General features: G+C 34.6%; 2 protein-coding genes and 1 long non-coding RNA gene across 9 annotated transcripts in view; 2 read left to right on the forward strand and 1 right to left on the reverse strand.

The window, feature by feature from the left end:
* LOC141377818 (uncharacterized) overlaps positions 1–2,750 on the reverse strand; it is an 18,434-nt gene extending 15,684 nt beyond the window's left edge. The window contains exon 1 of the long non-coding RNA XR_015478264.1: positions 2,576–2,750. This is a non-coding gene — a long non-coding RNA (uncharacterized LOC141377818). The remainder of the gene's footprint in view (positions 1–2,575) is intronic.
* Positions 1–12,679, forward strand: part of ro60 (Ro60, Y RNA binding protein) — a 26,212-nt gene extending 13,533 nt beyond the window's left edge. For all 3 annotated transcript variants that reach the window (XR_015477895.1, NM_001037397.2, XM_087239877.1), the window contains 5 exon segments: positions 2,350–2,487; positions 2,596–2,712; positions 5,541–5,657; positions 6,058–6,201; positions 11,459–12,679. Coding sequence is in view for 2 of the 3 variants with exons in the window: in NM_001037397.2 (NP_001032474.2) it covers positions 2,350–2,487; positions 2,596–2,712; positions 5,541–5,657; positions 6,058–6,201; positions 11,459–11,611 (669 nt within the window). In the remaining variant the exon portion in view is untranslated.
* Positions 12,680–13,273: 594 nt separating this feature from the next.
* Positions 13,274–14,485, forward strand: part of cdc73 (cell division cycle 73, Paf1/RNA polymerase II complex component, homolog (S. cerevisiae)) — a 57,702-nt gene continuing 56,490 nt past the window's right edge. For 3 of the 5 annotated variants that reach the window (XR_015477592.1, XR_015477591.1, XR_015477593.1), the window contains exon 1: positions 13,274–13,427. Coding sequence is in view for 2 of the 5 variants with exons in the window: in NM_001291396.1 (NP_001278325.1) it covers positions 13,297–13,427 (131 nt within the window). In the remaining 3 variants the exon portion in view is untranslated. 5 annotated transcript variants of the gene reach the window in all.

A 14,485-nucleotide genomic window follows, 5' to 3' on the forward strand; every position in this document is an offset into this window, starting at 1 on the left:
AAGTGCAACTGTCTTAACAACCATATAGTTTATACAACTCATTTGTTTCATTTAATATTAACCTCACTTAATGAGAATGATGGGCACAATGTTTACAGCACAAGACTATTTTTGATTTTGGAAAATTTGCCATTTGGAAATTGTCATCTATGTTCAGTCCAGTTGAAATATATATGCTGCAACTAACACTATTGCTGTGTCATTAATCTAGAATTAGAATTGACAGGCTGATGGCTTTTTATCTGCATGTTTTATTTATAAATACAATTTTTTTTAAATACTATTTTTATCTTCTGTAGGTTATGAGTTATATATGGTAATTCTAATTGTTTAATAACATGTATGATATTCTTGGAAATCAGCAAGCAATTGTCTCGCGACCCCCACCTTGGGAACCACCGTTATATAAAACAGGAACATGGAAAGAAAACTTACCCAAAATCTGTTATTAATCAGTCATCATCAGAACACAAACTAAGATATTTTAGCTGAAATCTGAGAGCTCCATCATCCACCATAGTCAACAAGGGTCGTGACATTTTCAAAGCTCAGTAAGGGAACCTAACACCTTCAATCGACTCAGCAAAAGCCAAAACATTGCCGAAAAGTTTTTCGCTTTGACACACAAAACTGTTCTAGGAGCTTCATTACAGTTAATAAATTCATATGGAATGTTTTGATAATACTTTTGGTACCTTTCTAAAAATGTTGTTACCCTTGTTGAATATGGAGGATGAGAGAGCTCTCTGTTTTCATTGAAAATATCTTAAATTGTGTTCTGAAGATGAACATAGCTCTTGGGATTGGAATGACATGTGAGCGAGTAATTAATAACAAGAATTATCATTATTAGGTGACCTAATCCTTTGAACGAGTACACACCTTAATCCATAATATTGTCCTATTCAAAATTGGGTAAGTACTGTAATTAGATTACTGATGTAAGGTCCATGTAAACATGCTCAAATTTTAAATGTTTTGGAATTATAGTGACACACTAGACTGACTCATGGGCATCTACTAAAAAGAGAAATTGCTTCAAATTGCCAGTATTACAATAGCAACCTTATTGTCAAACATACACTACTTGACAAAAGTCTTGTCTTCGATCCCAGTTGTAAGAGCAACAAATAATAACTTGACTTACTAACTAGTAATTACTAGTTGGTCATTTGGAAAAGTGGCAGAAGGTAGATTTATTCAGATGAATCATCTGTTGAACTGCATCCTAATCATCACACATACTGCAGAGGACCTATTGAAACTAAAGATTCTTACAGAAATCAGTCAAGTTTGGTGAAGGAAAAATCATGATTTGGGGTTACATTCAGTATGAGGCATCTGAGAGATCTGCAGAGTGGATGGCAACATCAACAGCAGGTATCAAGACATTTGTGTTGCCCATTACATTGCAAATCACGGAAGAGGGCAAATTCTTCAGCAGAGTAGAGCTCCCTCTCATACGTCAGCCTCCACATCAAAGTTCCTGAAAGCAAAGAAGGTTATGGTGCTTCAAGATTGGCCAACCCAGTCACCTGATACGAACATTATTGAGCATGTGTGGCGTAAGATGAAGGTTAAAGATGAATTCAAATAATCTTGATGAACTCTAGGATTCTTGTAAGAATGATTCCTTTGTCATTCTAGATGACTTTATTAATAAGTTATTTGTGTCACTGTAGAGAGATGTATGGATGCAGTCCTCCAAACTCATGGGAGTCATACACAATAACAATGCTTTTTCCACTGCATTGTGACTTATTATTCTAAACTGTACATTTTTTCTGTGACAAGTGACTACACTTTTGTCTAAGCTAAGTCAGACCTTTATGTCCGAATTAAATAATTAAAAATCAAGGCATGATCATATTTTATTTTGGTAAAATAAGTGTAATCTAGAGGCATTTGCCTTCCATAAGTCATTTCTGATACCAAATGATCAACTAGAAGTTATCATTTGTTTTTCCTAAAATTTGGATAAGAGACAAGACTTTTGTCAGGTTGTGTATTCTTTTGCAAAGCCCTATGTTATTGTTCTCAGACAATGCTTTAATTTGGAGAGATTTTATATGAGTTTTTCACGTCAATCCTTCAAAAATTGTATGTTTTTGTCAAAAGTTAATATTAAAAAAGTTTTCAATATTTTTTCAAGTTCTTGTTCATTATGTATTTTTATTTTTATCGTTATAAATATTTTTATTATAGAACAGTGTTATTTATACAAAGCTATTCAATTAGATCTGTTTTTGCCATGAAGTAGCCAGAGAAGCTGATATGACAATAGGCTCAAAACTCTCTCTCCATGTAAACACACCCATTTTGTGTGTTTGTGTTCTTTTCTTTTTTCAGGCCAAAACACAGCCATTCAACATACTTGCAGCGTCTGAAAACTATAAGAGAGGTCACGGGAAGCGTAGCAAGCTGAAATGGGAGCCAGATAGAGACCTTGTTCAAGCACTGGACTGTGCGTTCTGTAAAAGCATTTCAGTGAGTGGCATCATCCAAAGACCATTGATTAGATTTGTTTTCAGCATTCTATAAGCAAAAAAAAAAAATCTAATTGATGTTAACCCACGACTCTCTTCATGTCCCCAGACCGTGGAGGCCACAGGCAAGCGGTTTTTGGTGGCTGTTGATATAAGTTCCTCTTTGAGCAGTTTGTGTCGCGGCAGCTCCATCAGCACTGTGGCAGTAGCGGCGGCAGTGTGTATGGTAAGACCACAGGCCTGTTTATCCCACTCAGACACACTGAAGAGCCTGGAGTCATATTCTAAACTATTATTTTGGTCTTGTAGGAGGAAGTGTGCGTGTGTGGCTGTCAGAGTCCACCCCGTGCATATTTCACATTCCTCGCATATTCCTTTACTGAAGGGACGCTCTGGTCTCGTAAACATCAATGAATCGCCTCTCAAGTACATTACTCTGTTATGCAAGTCATGTGAAAATATTTTACATACTTGAGATGAAAATTAAATGTTCAAATAGCAACGAGAACTTTATGAACTCAACAAGATCAGGACCTTACTAAATTCTTTGCTGCTTTTTAAGTTATATCAATTAGTTATGTAAAGGAAAATAATTAAACAATGATAATGTTATTTCATGTTGGCTTAGCGATACAGTGCATCTGGAATGTATTCATAGCTCTTCAATTTTTCAACATTTTTTTTATGTTAAGCCTTATTCCAAAATTATTTAAATTCTTTATTTCCTCAAAATTATACTCACAATACGCCATAATGTCAATATAAAAATATTTTTTGAATAGGATGCCTTAAGCTTGGCACACTTATGTTTGGGAATTCTTGCCCATTCCTCTTTGCCGTACCTCTCAAGCTCTATCAGGTTGGATGGGAAGCGACTGTGTACAGCCATTTTCAGATCTCTCCATAGATGTTCAATAGGATTCAGGTCTGGGCTCTTGCTGGGCCATTCAAGGGCATTCACCAAGTTGTTGTGAAGCCCCTCTATTGATATTTTGGCAGTGTGCTTTGGGTCATTGTCCTGCTAGAAGATGAATCGTTGCCCCAGTCTGAGGTAACGAGCACTCTGAAGCAGGTTTTCATTCAGGATGCTGCATTCATCTTTCCCTCTTTCCTGACTAGTCTTCTAGTTCCTGAAAGGCCTATATTTAGTTCATTTAAGTTAGCTCGGAAGCTGTCTGTAAGGTAGTTAGTTCACTTGTAGATGTAGCAGAAAATAATGTTTAGGAAAATAAGTAGTTTTTTAAAAACATTTAGTAATAACATAAGCAAATAAAAACTATTTACATATGTTCTTTTATACAGTTGAAACCAGAATTATTAGCCCCATTTGATTAATTTTTATTTATTTATTTATTTTTTTATATTTCCCAAATGATGGTTAACAGAGCAAGGAAATTTTCAAATCATGTCTGATAAAATTTTTTCTTTTGGATAAAGTCTTATTTGTTATTTGTTGGTTAGAATAAAATCAGTTTTTAATATTTAAAAAAAAAAAACATTTTAAGGTCAAAATTATTAGCCCCTTTAAGCTATATTTTATGATAGTCTACAGGACAAACCATTGTTATACAATAACTTACCCAATTACCCTAACCTGCCTAGTTAATCTAATTAACTTAGGGTGCTTTCACACCTACACTTTTGTTTCGGAACGTGTCTCGTTTGCCCAGTTAGCGCTGTTCAATTGGCATATGTGAACAGGGCAATCGCGCTCTGTTCCGCGCCAAAGTAATCGCTCCGAGATCGCTTGAATGAGGTGGTCTCGGCTCGGTTGAAACGAACCCTGGAGCGGTTCGATTGCAGTGAGAAAGCGATCCGATCCGAGCGCGGTTATATCACAGTGTTTTATGGATATGTAATAGGCTTACGGCTATATGAAGAGAGAATTATGAGTAGGGCGGGAAGTTTCGCGAGTCTCCGGATGCCCGCAAACGAGTGATGATCTCCCAGTAATCTCGCGTCTCTCTCCCAGTCCTCAAATAGGCATCGTCGCGCACCCTTCTCACCCCTCCCCACCGTGTCTCTCCTCAGACACGTCACGCGCGCGCACCCTGTCAATCACAACCAAACCACCACCTCTCCTGACAGCTGAGCGGGACGCTGCAAAATAAACCCTGACACTCTGACCAATGTAAGGAGAGTTTACTCGCACGTGACTTGTTTTAGCTCTTTTAGTCCGATTAGAAACTTTGCAGTGTGAAAGCGAACCGCTCCAAGAGCAAAGAGCAACAATGTAACAATTTTAATCTCTTGTTTCGGAACAACTGAATCGATTCACATGTGTGAAAGCACCCTTAGTTAAGGTTTTAAATGTCTCTTTAAGCTGTATAGAAGTGTCTTGAAAAAGATCAAGTAAAATATTATTTACTGTCTTCATGGCAAAGATAAAATAAATCAGTTATTAGAAATGAGTTATTAAAACTATTATGTTTAGAAATGTAAATAAAAAAAATTCTCCATTTAACAGAAATTGGAAAAAAATAAACAAGGAGGCTAATAATTCAGGGGGGCTAATAATTTTGACTTTAACTGTATATGATGCATCAGGCTTTAAGGAAAAAAATTCAAATTGAGCAAAACATGTAATTTTGTGCTGTTGCTAATATTTCTATAACATTTTTAGAATGTATGTTTTACCATGTGGCGTTTAACAGAGCAAGGAATTTTTTTTCTATTGTTTCTATTGTATTGTTTTAAACAGGATACATCGTTAAGCTGTGTTTTTGTTGACCATAAATGGGAATAAATCCTTGATCTCATTCCCCGTCTTTTTGGAAAGATCTACAAATATCGGCACTGTTGTTGGTTCTATTTCAAATTAATCTGTTTTTGAATTGATTGAGACATTGGATCAATGATCCGTTTATGAAGAGAGTCTTCAGCAATTTGGGTCACTGAATATTGAACATGGACTGGCTGTGGATGTCTTGAGTTTGAGTGACACATTTATTTATTTTTTACAGGCTGAAACCAGACAAAAACATAATCCCAATTTGAACTGAGGAAGATATTTAATGTTTTTTTTTTTATATTTAATTTTCTTCTTAATTGCAGATAATTGCTCAAACAGAGCCAAACGCGCAGATTGTGGTTTTCTCTGAAGGAAACCTTCTTCCCTGTACTGTCTCTTCTGATATGACATTAATGCAGGTAGCAGGACTGCTAATCCAGGTAAGAGGACTCTGATGACATATAGTAGTTAACATTTAAAGTTAATAAAACCTTTCATTAAAGTTGTCCATAAAGCTATTGAAAAACACCTATTCTTGCGTTAGGTCAATTTAAAAAAATAATATTTTGATTCACTTCAAATGTTGACTACTATAGCTCATGCTGTAACATTCAAAACATTTAACTTACCTAGTATAAAATGTAGTAAAAATCTTGTTTTTTTTTATTGCTAAATGTCCATGTAATAATTGCCTCATCAAGTAGTCAAACAATACAATTATTTATCAAATACCTTTTATTAAAGAAATAAAAAAACAATTGGAGTTAATTACATTAAGGAATTGTTAAATATATTTATTGTGCTATAATCATAATCTACAGTATATGTGCTTCTCTCTAGACTCCTGGGGGTAGTACAGACTGTTCTTTACCCATCACCTGGGCCTCGGAGAATGAGAAAACTGTGGACGTCTTTATCATTTTAACCAATAATCAAACCAATGGTAGAGAAAATCCAGCTGACACTCTGAAGATGTATAGACAGGTGAGTCAAGCTTAAGAGGAATGCATAAGATGTGTTTGTGTCCTAATAAATGGTTATTTATTATTTTTGCAGTCCTTAAAATAAAAAAAATACTTGTGATTACGCGTGACTAATTGCATACAAAATAAAAGATGACATTTACATAAAATTGTTTTTAAAGAATATATGTGTGGGCATTTATATATGTACACAGTACAAGCACATATACTACCTGACCAAAGTCTTGTCATCTATCTAAGTTTTAGGAACTAAAATTAAAACCTAGCCTTCTAGTTGAACATTTGGTATTAAAAGTGGCTTATAAAAGGCAAAGGCCTCGATTACGCATAATTTACCAAAACAAAATATGATCATGCGTTGATTTTGAATTATTTCATTAGGACAGTAAGGTCTGACTTTGCTTAGACAAAAGTCTTGTCACTGAACAGAAATAATGTACAGTATAGAATATAAAGTCATGGTGCAGTGAAAAAAGAATATTGTTTATGACTCCCATGAGCTTGGAGGACTGCATCCATACATCTTTGCAATGACTCGAATAACTTATTTATTAAGTCATCTGGAATGGTTAAAAAAAAAAAAAAAAACATTTTTGCAGGATTCCCAAAGTTCATCAAGATTATTTGGATTCAACTGCAATGCCTCCTCCTTCATCTTACCCCAGACATACTCAAAAATGTTCATCTATGATAACTGGGCCTGCCAAAAAATGATTTTTCCTTCACCTGACTTAACTGATTTCTGTGAGAATCTTGGGTCCATGTGGGTTCCAGTAGGTCTTCTGCAGTATTTGTGATGATTGGGATGCAGCTCAACAGATGATTCATCGGAATAAATCTGCATTCTGTCACTTTTCCAAATGACCAACTAAAAGTCAAGTTATTATTTGTTGCTCTTACAACTGGGATTGACGACAAGACTCTTGTCAGGTAGTGTAAATTATGTAAATAAAAAGTTTATATTTACATCTAATGGATTAGTCACGATTAATTAACTGCACTAATTCTTTTGTATGTTTGAATAAGTAAAGGTCTGAATATTAGTGTTTCACTTTTACAAAATAATCTTATGTTGATGAAATGGAAGAGTTGTTCTTCCATATTTTGGTATATTTTTTTGACAAGTTTTTTTAAACCTGAAACCTTTAACGTGTTTCTGTGTACATTAACTTTAATTTAGTTTATTAGAGAGAGTAGGTATTGTTAATACAAAGGTGCCATATAGTGCATTGATTCAATAATTTATATCGTTCTCTGATAAACACTTAGTAGGTTTAGGAAGGTTTAAAAAAGGTTTAATTTGCTAATTTATTACCTCAGAATATATCCCTAGAATCAGACGCTTGGATTGGACAATATTTGGACCAGTCATGAAAATAAATAAGCTCTCTTACTCGCATAAACACACACACACACACACACACACACACACACACACACACACACACACACACACACACACACACACACACACACACACAAACTGTTTATTCAGTTAAACATGAATTGTGAACTGTAGGCCTATGTAAGCTCGAAACAACTATTTTTATTACCTTCATCCGACTAAAGTCATAACTGAACTTAAACGGAAATAAGACACGTGGAGTATGCATATATTCATTCATTCATTTTCTTGTCGGCGGTTCATTCCGCTGTGCCGCCAACTTATCCAGCAAGTTTTTACGCAGCGGATGCCCTTCCAGCCGCAACCCATCTCTGGGAAACATCTACACTCACATTCACACCCACACTCATACACTACGGACAATTTAGCCTACCCAATTCACCTGTACCGCATGTCTTTGGACTGTGGGGGAAACCGGAGCACCCGGAGGAAACCCACACGAAGGCAGGGAGAACATACAAACTCCACACAGAAACGCCAACTGAGCCGAGGTTCGAACCAGCGACCCAGCGATCTTCTTGCTGTGAGGCGACAGCACTACCTACTGCTCCACTGCCTCGCATTATTGAAGTAAACACAGCAATCAAACTATTACCGTCATGTAGGACTTTTTGCCATATTTATATCCGCACATAGACATATACACGCATCGTGAAATGTGGAAGTTTTTTTCTTTCCATTTGGCATGCGTTATTAAATTCCATAACACTCACCAGTCCTTACTCCTTATTTGCGTTTAATACCCCAGTTTGTCTCGGGGGCATGAATGAAATGTTCATGAGTGAATCTGCCGAACTGCAGTTAAAATTACAGGAAACTCTTACATGAAAGCACTTCACGTAAACACCTGAATTATATTATTGTCTATTAAGGATAATAACTAGACTACAGATGTCCATGAAGGAGTAGTCAGTAGTGTCTTCTAAGTAAGTGAAGGACCCAGAAGGGCATCCTGCTGATATGATTTAGAAGGGCACTTTTTTTGTCAGACGCTCACCGGTTTGACTTTCATTCACCGTCGTTCATTTTCAAAAGCACCCAGTCCATTTATATTTGTATATGTTTTACGCGAACACATAAACTCTACAGGTGCCTGATGGTTAGATGTGGAGCTAACATTAATCAGATTCACTCTAGTGAACCATCTATGTTACCACATCACGTTTAATGTGGTAATGTCACAGTAGGATTACACACAGGTTCGCAGCCTCGTTCTCGCCACCTACAGTGCAATTCAGTCAGGTATACATCCGTGCTAAAATATCAAAGTGAAAGTCATCATAGCTAGCGTAGAATAAACCCAGCTCCCAACCCAACTTTGAGAATTTTTTTTTATTCGCCTGATGAGAGTCTCGTGTTATCGCCGATAATGACCCACCACTATTAAAAAGATATTTTAACAAACTGTGTTAATGCATTGTTAAATGTTTTACTAAAGTGGTGGAGATGTTTGATTAGCTAGGAGAGAGAAAGCTACCTGGGTGACCTATTTCGATAAATTAACATTAATTAAATAATATAATTTTACATGATAAAGGCACCGATAGATTTATTTAGAGTTCTATTTTGAAACTTTAATGTAAATGAAAACAAAGGCAGGAAATAATTTCGGCCTCTACATACGACATAGGTCTCAAATTCTATCCCTGGAAGGCCGCAGCTCTGCACAGTTTTGCTCCAACTCTAATCAAACAATGGTGATCCAACTAATCAAGGTGTTCAAGACTACTACAGACTATTAAACAGGTGTGAGTTGGAAGTGGTTGGAGGAGCTAAACTGTGCAGTGCTGCGGCCTTCCAGGAATTGAGTTTGAGACCACTGACATAAAGATGTGTTTTGGATGTTTAATTGGGATCCTTTTCAGGGTGTCCATGGGGTCTTAAAAAGAATTAAAAATTGATAAATCAATTTAGAGAAATTTAAGGGCCTTAAAGTATAAAAAAGTCTTAAATGCTTTTTTACAAGGTATTCATTTTTGTATCAGTATGCTAAAGTTTACATTTAATATTTGAATATTGGGAGGCTGTGTAGTTTATGAAATTAAACAAATCCTGCTAGATTTGACATCAAGCTGCATTTGTTTACTGCAGGAACCAGGGAAACTGTTATTCCTGCTGTTGTAACGGCGCCACCTGCTGGATTAACATTTTTATTCAGTATATAAATACAGTTTTAGCTTAGGATTCGCAAGTTAAAATGTTACTGGTTCAAACCTGAAGTGGTGATTAGGTTCTAAAATGTATGCAAAGAGTCTTAAAAAAGGTCTTTAAAGGTATTGAATTTCAGTTTCGTTCAACAATTGTGGAACCATTTGACATTCTACCGCATTGCTTAACAACATATATAGAAAACAATTTAAAGGCATGGCAGGCTTAAGCAAAGCCTGTTTATTTATTATAGCTTTATTTATTATAGCTTTATTTATTATAGCTTTTGGCTTTAGTCTCCCTGCCCTTCCCATTTTCAAAATAAGAGTCTCACATACATAGTATATTTAATTTAAGCTTAGATAAACTTATAAACAAGGAAACAATTATAAATTGCGTAATCTCACTTGGAAGTGCGATGCCAATCAAACGCAACTTGATATCAGGCCAATCAAACGCAACATTGAGTGTGCATATTAGGCATATAAGATTCTGACTGTATGATAACCTTGGATATAAATATCACATTTCACAGTATCACGGTATTGAGATTACTGCTCTAAAATATGTTCTTTTTAAACATCTGGGTAAAAAACAAAAACCTTTGTACACAATATATTTTAATTTGGGAAACATTTAAAATATTGTGGAACAGTAAACATGTCAGGCTAAATAATTCAAATAAATCATTGACTTCTGCTTTATTTGTTTAAATTGCACAGATTTTTTTACAATTTAAAATTGCATCTTTGGATATCTTTTCTGCTGGAGATACTTTGTCCTAAACTTTAAAAAAATGTAAATATAATAAATACCTTAGGAGCGGTATAGCAGAAAATTTTGACTGTCTCAAAACCTTGACTTTTCCAAATCATCCCGTGCCTTGTACATATTGATGATCCCATGTTCAACTTAAGAGTCTGTGTTTTGTTTTGTTTTGATTGTTCTGATTATCACCGAGAGTTTACACTCGAATGAGGAAACAATGGTGAGATTTAGGCTCACAGTTTTCTATTTCTATGTAATGATCTCTTATTATTCAGCTATGTATATCCAGATTTTCATTCTATGGCATTTTTATTTTATTTATTTGTACCATTACAAAACTTTCAACTTCTTGTTTAAAATTTATTTCCTGCTGAATAAAAGTATTACTTGTTTAATTAATAGTAATAATAATAATAATAGTTTATTTTTCATGTGAGTAATAACTTCCTTTTGAGATGATGAACACATTCCCTATTCACTGCGAGATTCATTGTGACTACTCTAATTTTAATTAAGCAATTTATTTTTTAAAACCTAAATAATTAAACTAAAATGCAACTCGTGCTACATTTTCAAAAAAGGAACTCAAATATTATTACTTATTTAGTAATTTAGTAATATAATTACTAGTAATATGTAACCTTACTCGTTACAAAAAGTAATATTATTAACTCAAGTTTCTTGTAATCCGTTACCCCAGCACTGTTTATCACAAAAAAACATGTCTTTGTTTTCTAAAAATGTTTTTTTTTTCAACATTGTGCAGCTTTAACATTCAGCATAAATATATGTTCAACTTAACCTCAAAATACCAGACAAAATCCTTTTAAAAACATCAAAATTATTAAGTATTGCAAAATAATAATTATAAAAATATTAATAATTATCATTATATAGAACAGTTTTATGTTTATGATTTTCTTTTCTTTTTTTTCAGAAAAGCTCTGTATTTTCAAAACTTATTGTGTGTGGGTTGATTGCCAACAACCTATCCATCGCTGACCCTGAAGACTGCGGCATGTTGGACATCTGCGGCTTTGACTCGCAAGCAGTGGATGTCATCCATAACTTTGCACTCGACATCTTTTAAAAGCTATTGATTTTGTAGCATGGGTTGTAGATTTTCTGAATGACAAAAAGACATTAATGCACCACCCATCAACATGCAAAAAAAAAAAAAAACATTGTAAGCAGGTAATCATGTTGTATGTTTCTACATTTTGGAATCAAGTCTCCAAGTCTAATTCGATATCCAGCAGGCTGGATTAAGTTGCATTGAAAATCAAGGGGTGCACATTTAAGACTTCATTCAGTATACTGTATATTTTCTAACCTGGTCCTGTGAAATATTTGCTTCTTCCCAAAAAGAGTGTAATCATCTTTTACATGTTTCTTTTTGAAAAGCTCATGCATGTCACTGACCTTCATTGGAAGCAATGTTCTGTATTTTAGAGGCCTTGTTCATTGCGTGTAATATTTTTATGTAATACGATGTCATGAATTATTACATATTGAGCTGAAAGTGCACCATAGGTCTTCCACAAAATCTGAGAGCTGAAATGCATTCGCAGTTTGTCAGTGAAATTGAAAACAAGCAATCTGATTCTCTCAGAAATTGATGTAGCCTAAACTACTAAACTCGTCGGTAAAGTTTTAATGTTGATATACCTCAAGTGTTTTGTGGTCCAGTAACTTGATATATGAGTGAAAATAACCTTTTATATAATTCAAGAGAGACTTCACTGAATATTTTACCGCTTACTCTGGCACATTTTCGAAGTCAATAATGCTACATGTATGTATTCCAAAATTGAGGAAAAAAAGAGGTATATGTTTGAATAGAGGAAGTTAATAATGGATCTTGCTTCTAGATTCATTTCTGTTCAGCGTTTTTTATGTTTTTTTATTTAGCATTTTCTATTGTTCTTTGTGCCTCTTAAGGTCAAATCAAGGTTGTAAGTTTGCTAACGCTGCTAGGATAATAATATCTATGTAATGAATTGTAGGCACAACTAACAAACACTAAAACGTAGACAATGACTGCTTGTTAGTTTTGAGATACAATACTGAATGTACCCTTGTTCTGTTTGTGTAACATTAGATATTATTTAATCGAAACCTTGAAGTATGAGGTAAATAAACGTGACAAATAATGAAATTCTGTGTTCAGATGGTTATTACACGTTGTCAATACAAAATAAAATATATTGCCATGCTAGTAAATTTGTCCCTGTATGTAACTCGATTGCAATCCACTCCAAAGTTTGTCCGTTTATATGTTGGAGTGTAAAACGCTTAATAACACATTACACTACATTTAAATGTAGAAAACTGAAGAGGTTATTCTTTAAAAAAATTTTAAAATTACGATAATTATTAAAGAATAATCAGAATAATGTATTTGTATTGAGGTGATGTGCTTAATTACTTTATAACATTATGCTATGTCGTTGGGATAGTAAGTTTGTGTACACTAAAATATGAATATAGTTGATGGCTTGACATCGGTACCTGAGGATTTTTGCTTTAGCTGTCTGAGATTTGCCTGAACTGTGCATACGTTTTTGAAAAGCTTAAAAATACATACCTATTGCTCGCCTGTGAATAACCCTTTTGTCGACTCTTTTCATGTCGTTTTCATCGCAGTTGAGGCACAACAATTATGATTAAAGAGCATTTGAGTTGATCATTTTTAGATAGGCACTATTCGAAGCAGCCCCGTTCTGAGAAGTTGTGGGGTCTTAAATAAAACACTCGTAATGAGGAGGCGCGATCATGGCGGACGTGTTGAGTGTTCTTCGCCAGTACAACATCCAGAAAAAGGAGATTGTCGCAAAAGGCGATGAAGTTATTTTCGGGGAATTCTCCTGGCCTAAAAATGTCAAGACCAACTATGTCATCTGGGGGTATGTGCGCGTTTGTTCTGTTGACTTATTCGTGTTGTTTTGAGCCGAGCTGGTTTAGCCGCTAATGCGCTAGTGATGGACTCGTGTGAAGAAACTCGTGTTGTGTACAAATGCTTACGTAAAGATAAATATGTTTCATGTGGAAGAAGGTGCCGATGGATATATGCACATGGTAATAATGCAACTAAGAATTTGGCTGCTCCGTAAAACATTGAGCTGTTTACATGTTCGTCTTTACTGAGGCTGCGCAAGAACTTCTCATTTGTTTGTGTTGCAACGTTGCTTTCTGGAGTGATCTATCCTTAAATCTAATAAAACGTTGACCTAAACATTTACTTGTAATCACGAAATGATGGCATTTAGGTGACATTTAAAGCACTATTTTAGCTGAATTAGCTTGTCGGATGATCCTCATAACCACACTTTTTGTTGTACCAAACATTTTCCCAAAATATTTACTATAAATAAATATAACAAATGTTAATTTTGTTTAAATAGAAGCTTATTACATCATATGTCATTAGGGAAAAAACTGTAACGTTAGCCTATTGTAATTTATGAGGCAAATAACAAACTGGCCAGCACATTCAACTTTCCTCAGTTCTTGGTCATTTGAATAATAAAAAAATTTAACAATTTATTAGCCTCTCTTGTAAAAGTGCTTATAGAGGTAAAGTTGGTTTTATATTTACACATTCAGACTTTCCCCTTAATAATAAAATTTCATAAAAGTATTATTTGCAAATTCTAAATAGCGAAATCATATTAGCAGCCAATGACTATCAAAGTACAACATTGTTAAACATTGTACACAGTTAAATAAACAGTGTTAATGTTGTTTTCAAGTCATACTTGTAGGTTATTTCAGACCGAATATTCAAAGTGTCGTGGTAAACAATATAGGGAGTGTCACAAGTTGTCATTGAACAAATGTGTGAATATAGCTTTACCTCTATAAAGTGCTTTACACTTTTTTTTTTATTGGTCATGTTTTTTTTTTCTCCATGAAAAAGGTCCAATATTTAGAATAAAAGTTACTTGTCAAAAGTTTTCTCTAT

The sequence above is a fragment of the Danio rerio genome, chromosome 2, assembly GCF_052040795.2.
Source record: "Danio rerio strain M-AB ecotype USA chromosome 2, GRCz13ab, whole genome shotgun sequence".
Lineage (NCBI taxonomy): Eukaryota > Metazoa > Chordata > Actinopteri > Cypriniformes > Danionidae > Danio > Danio rerio.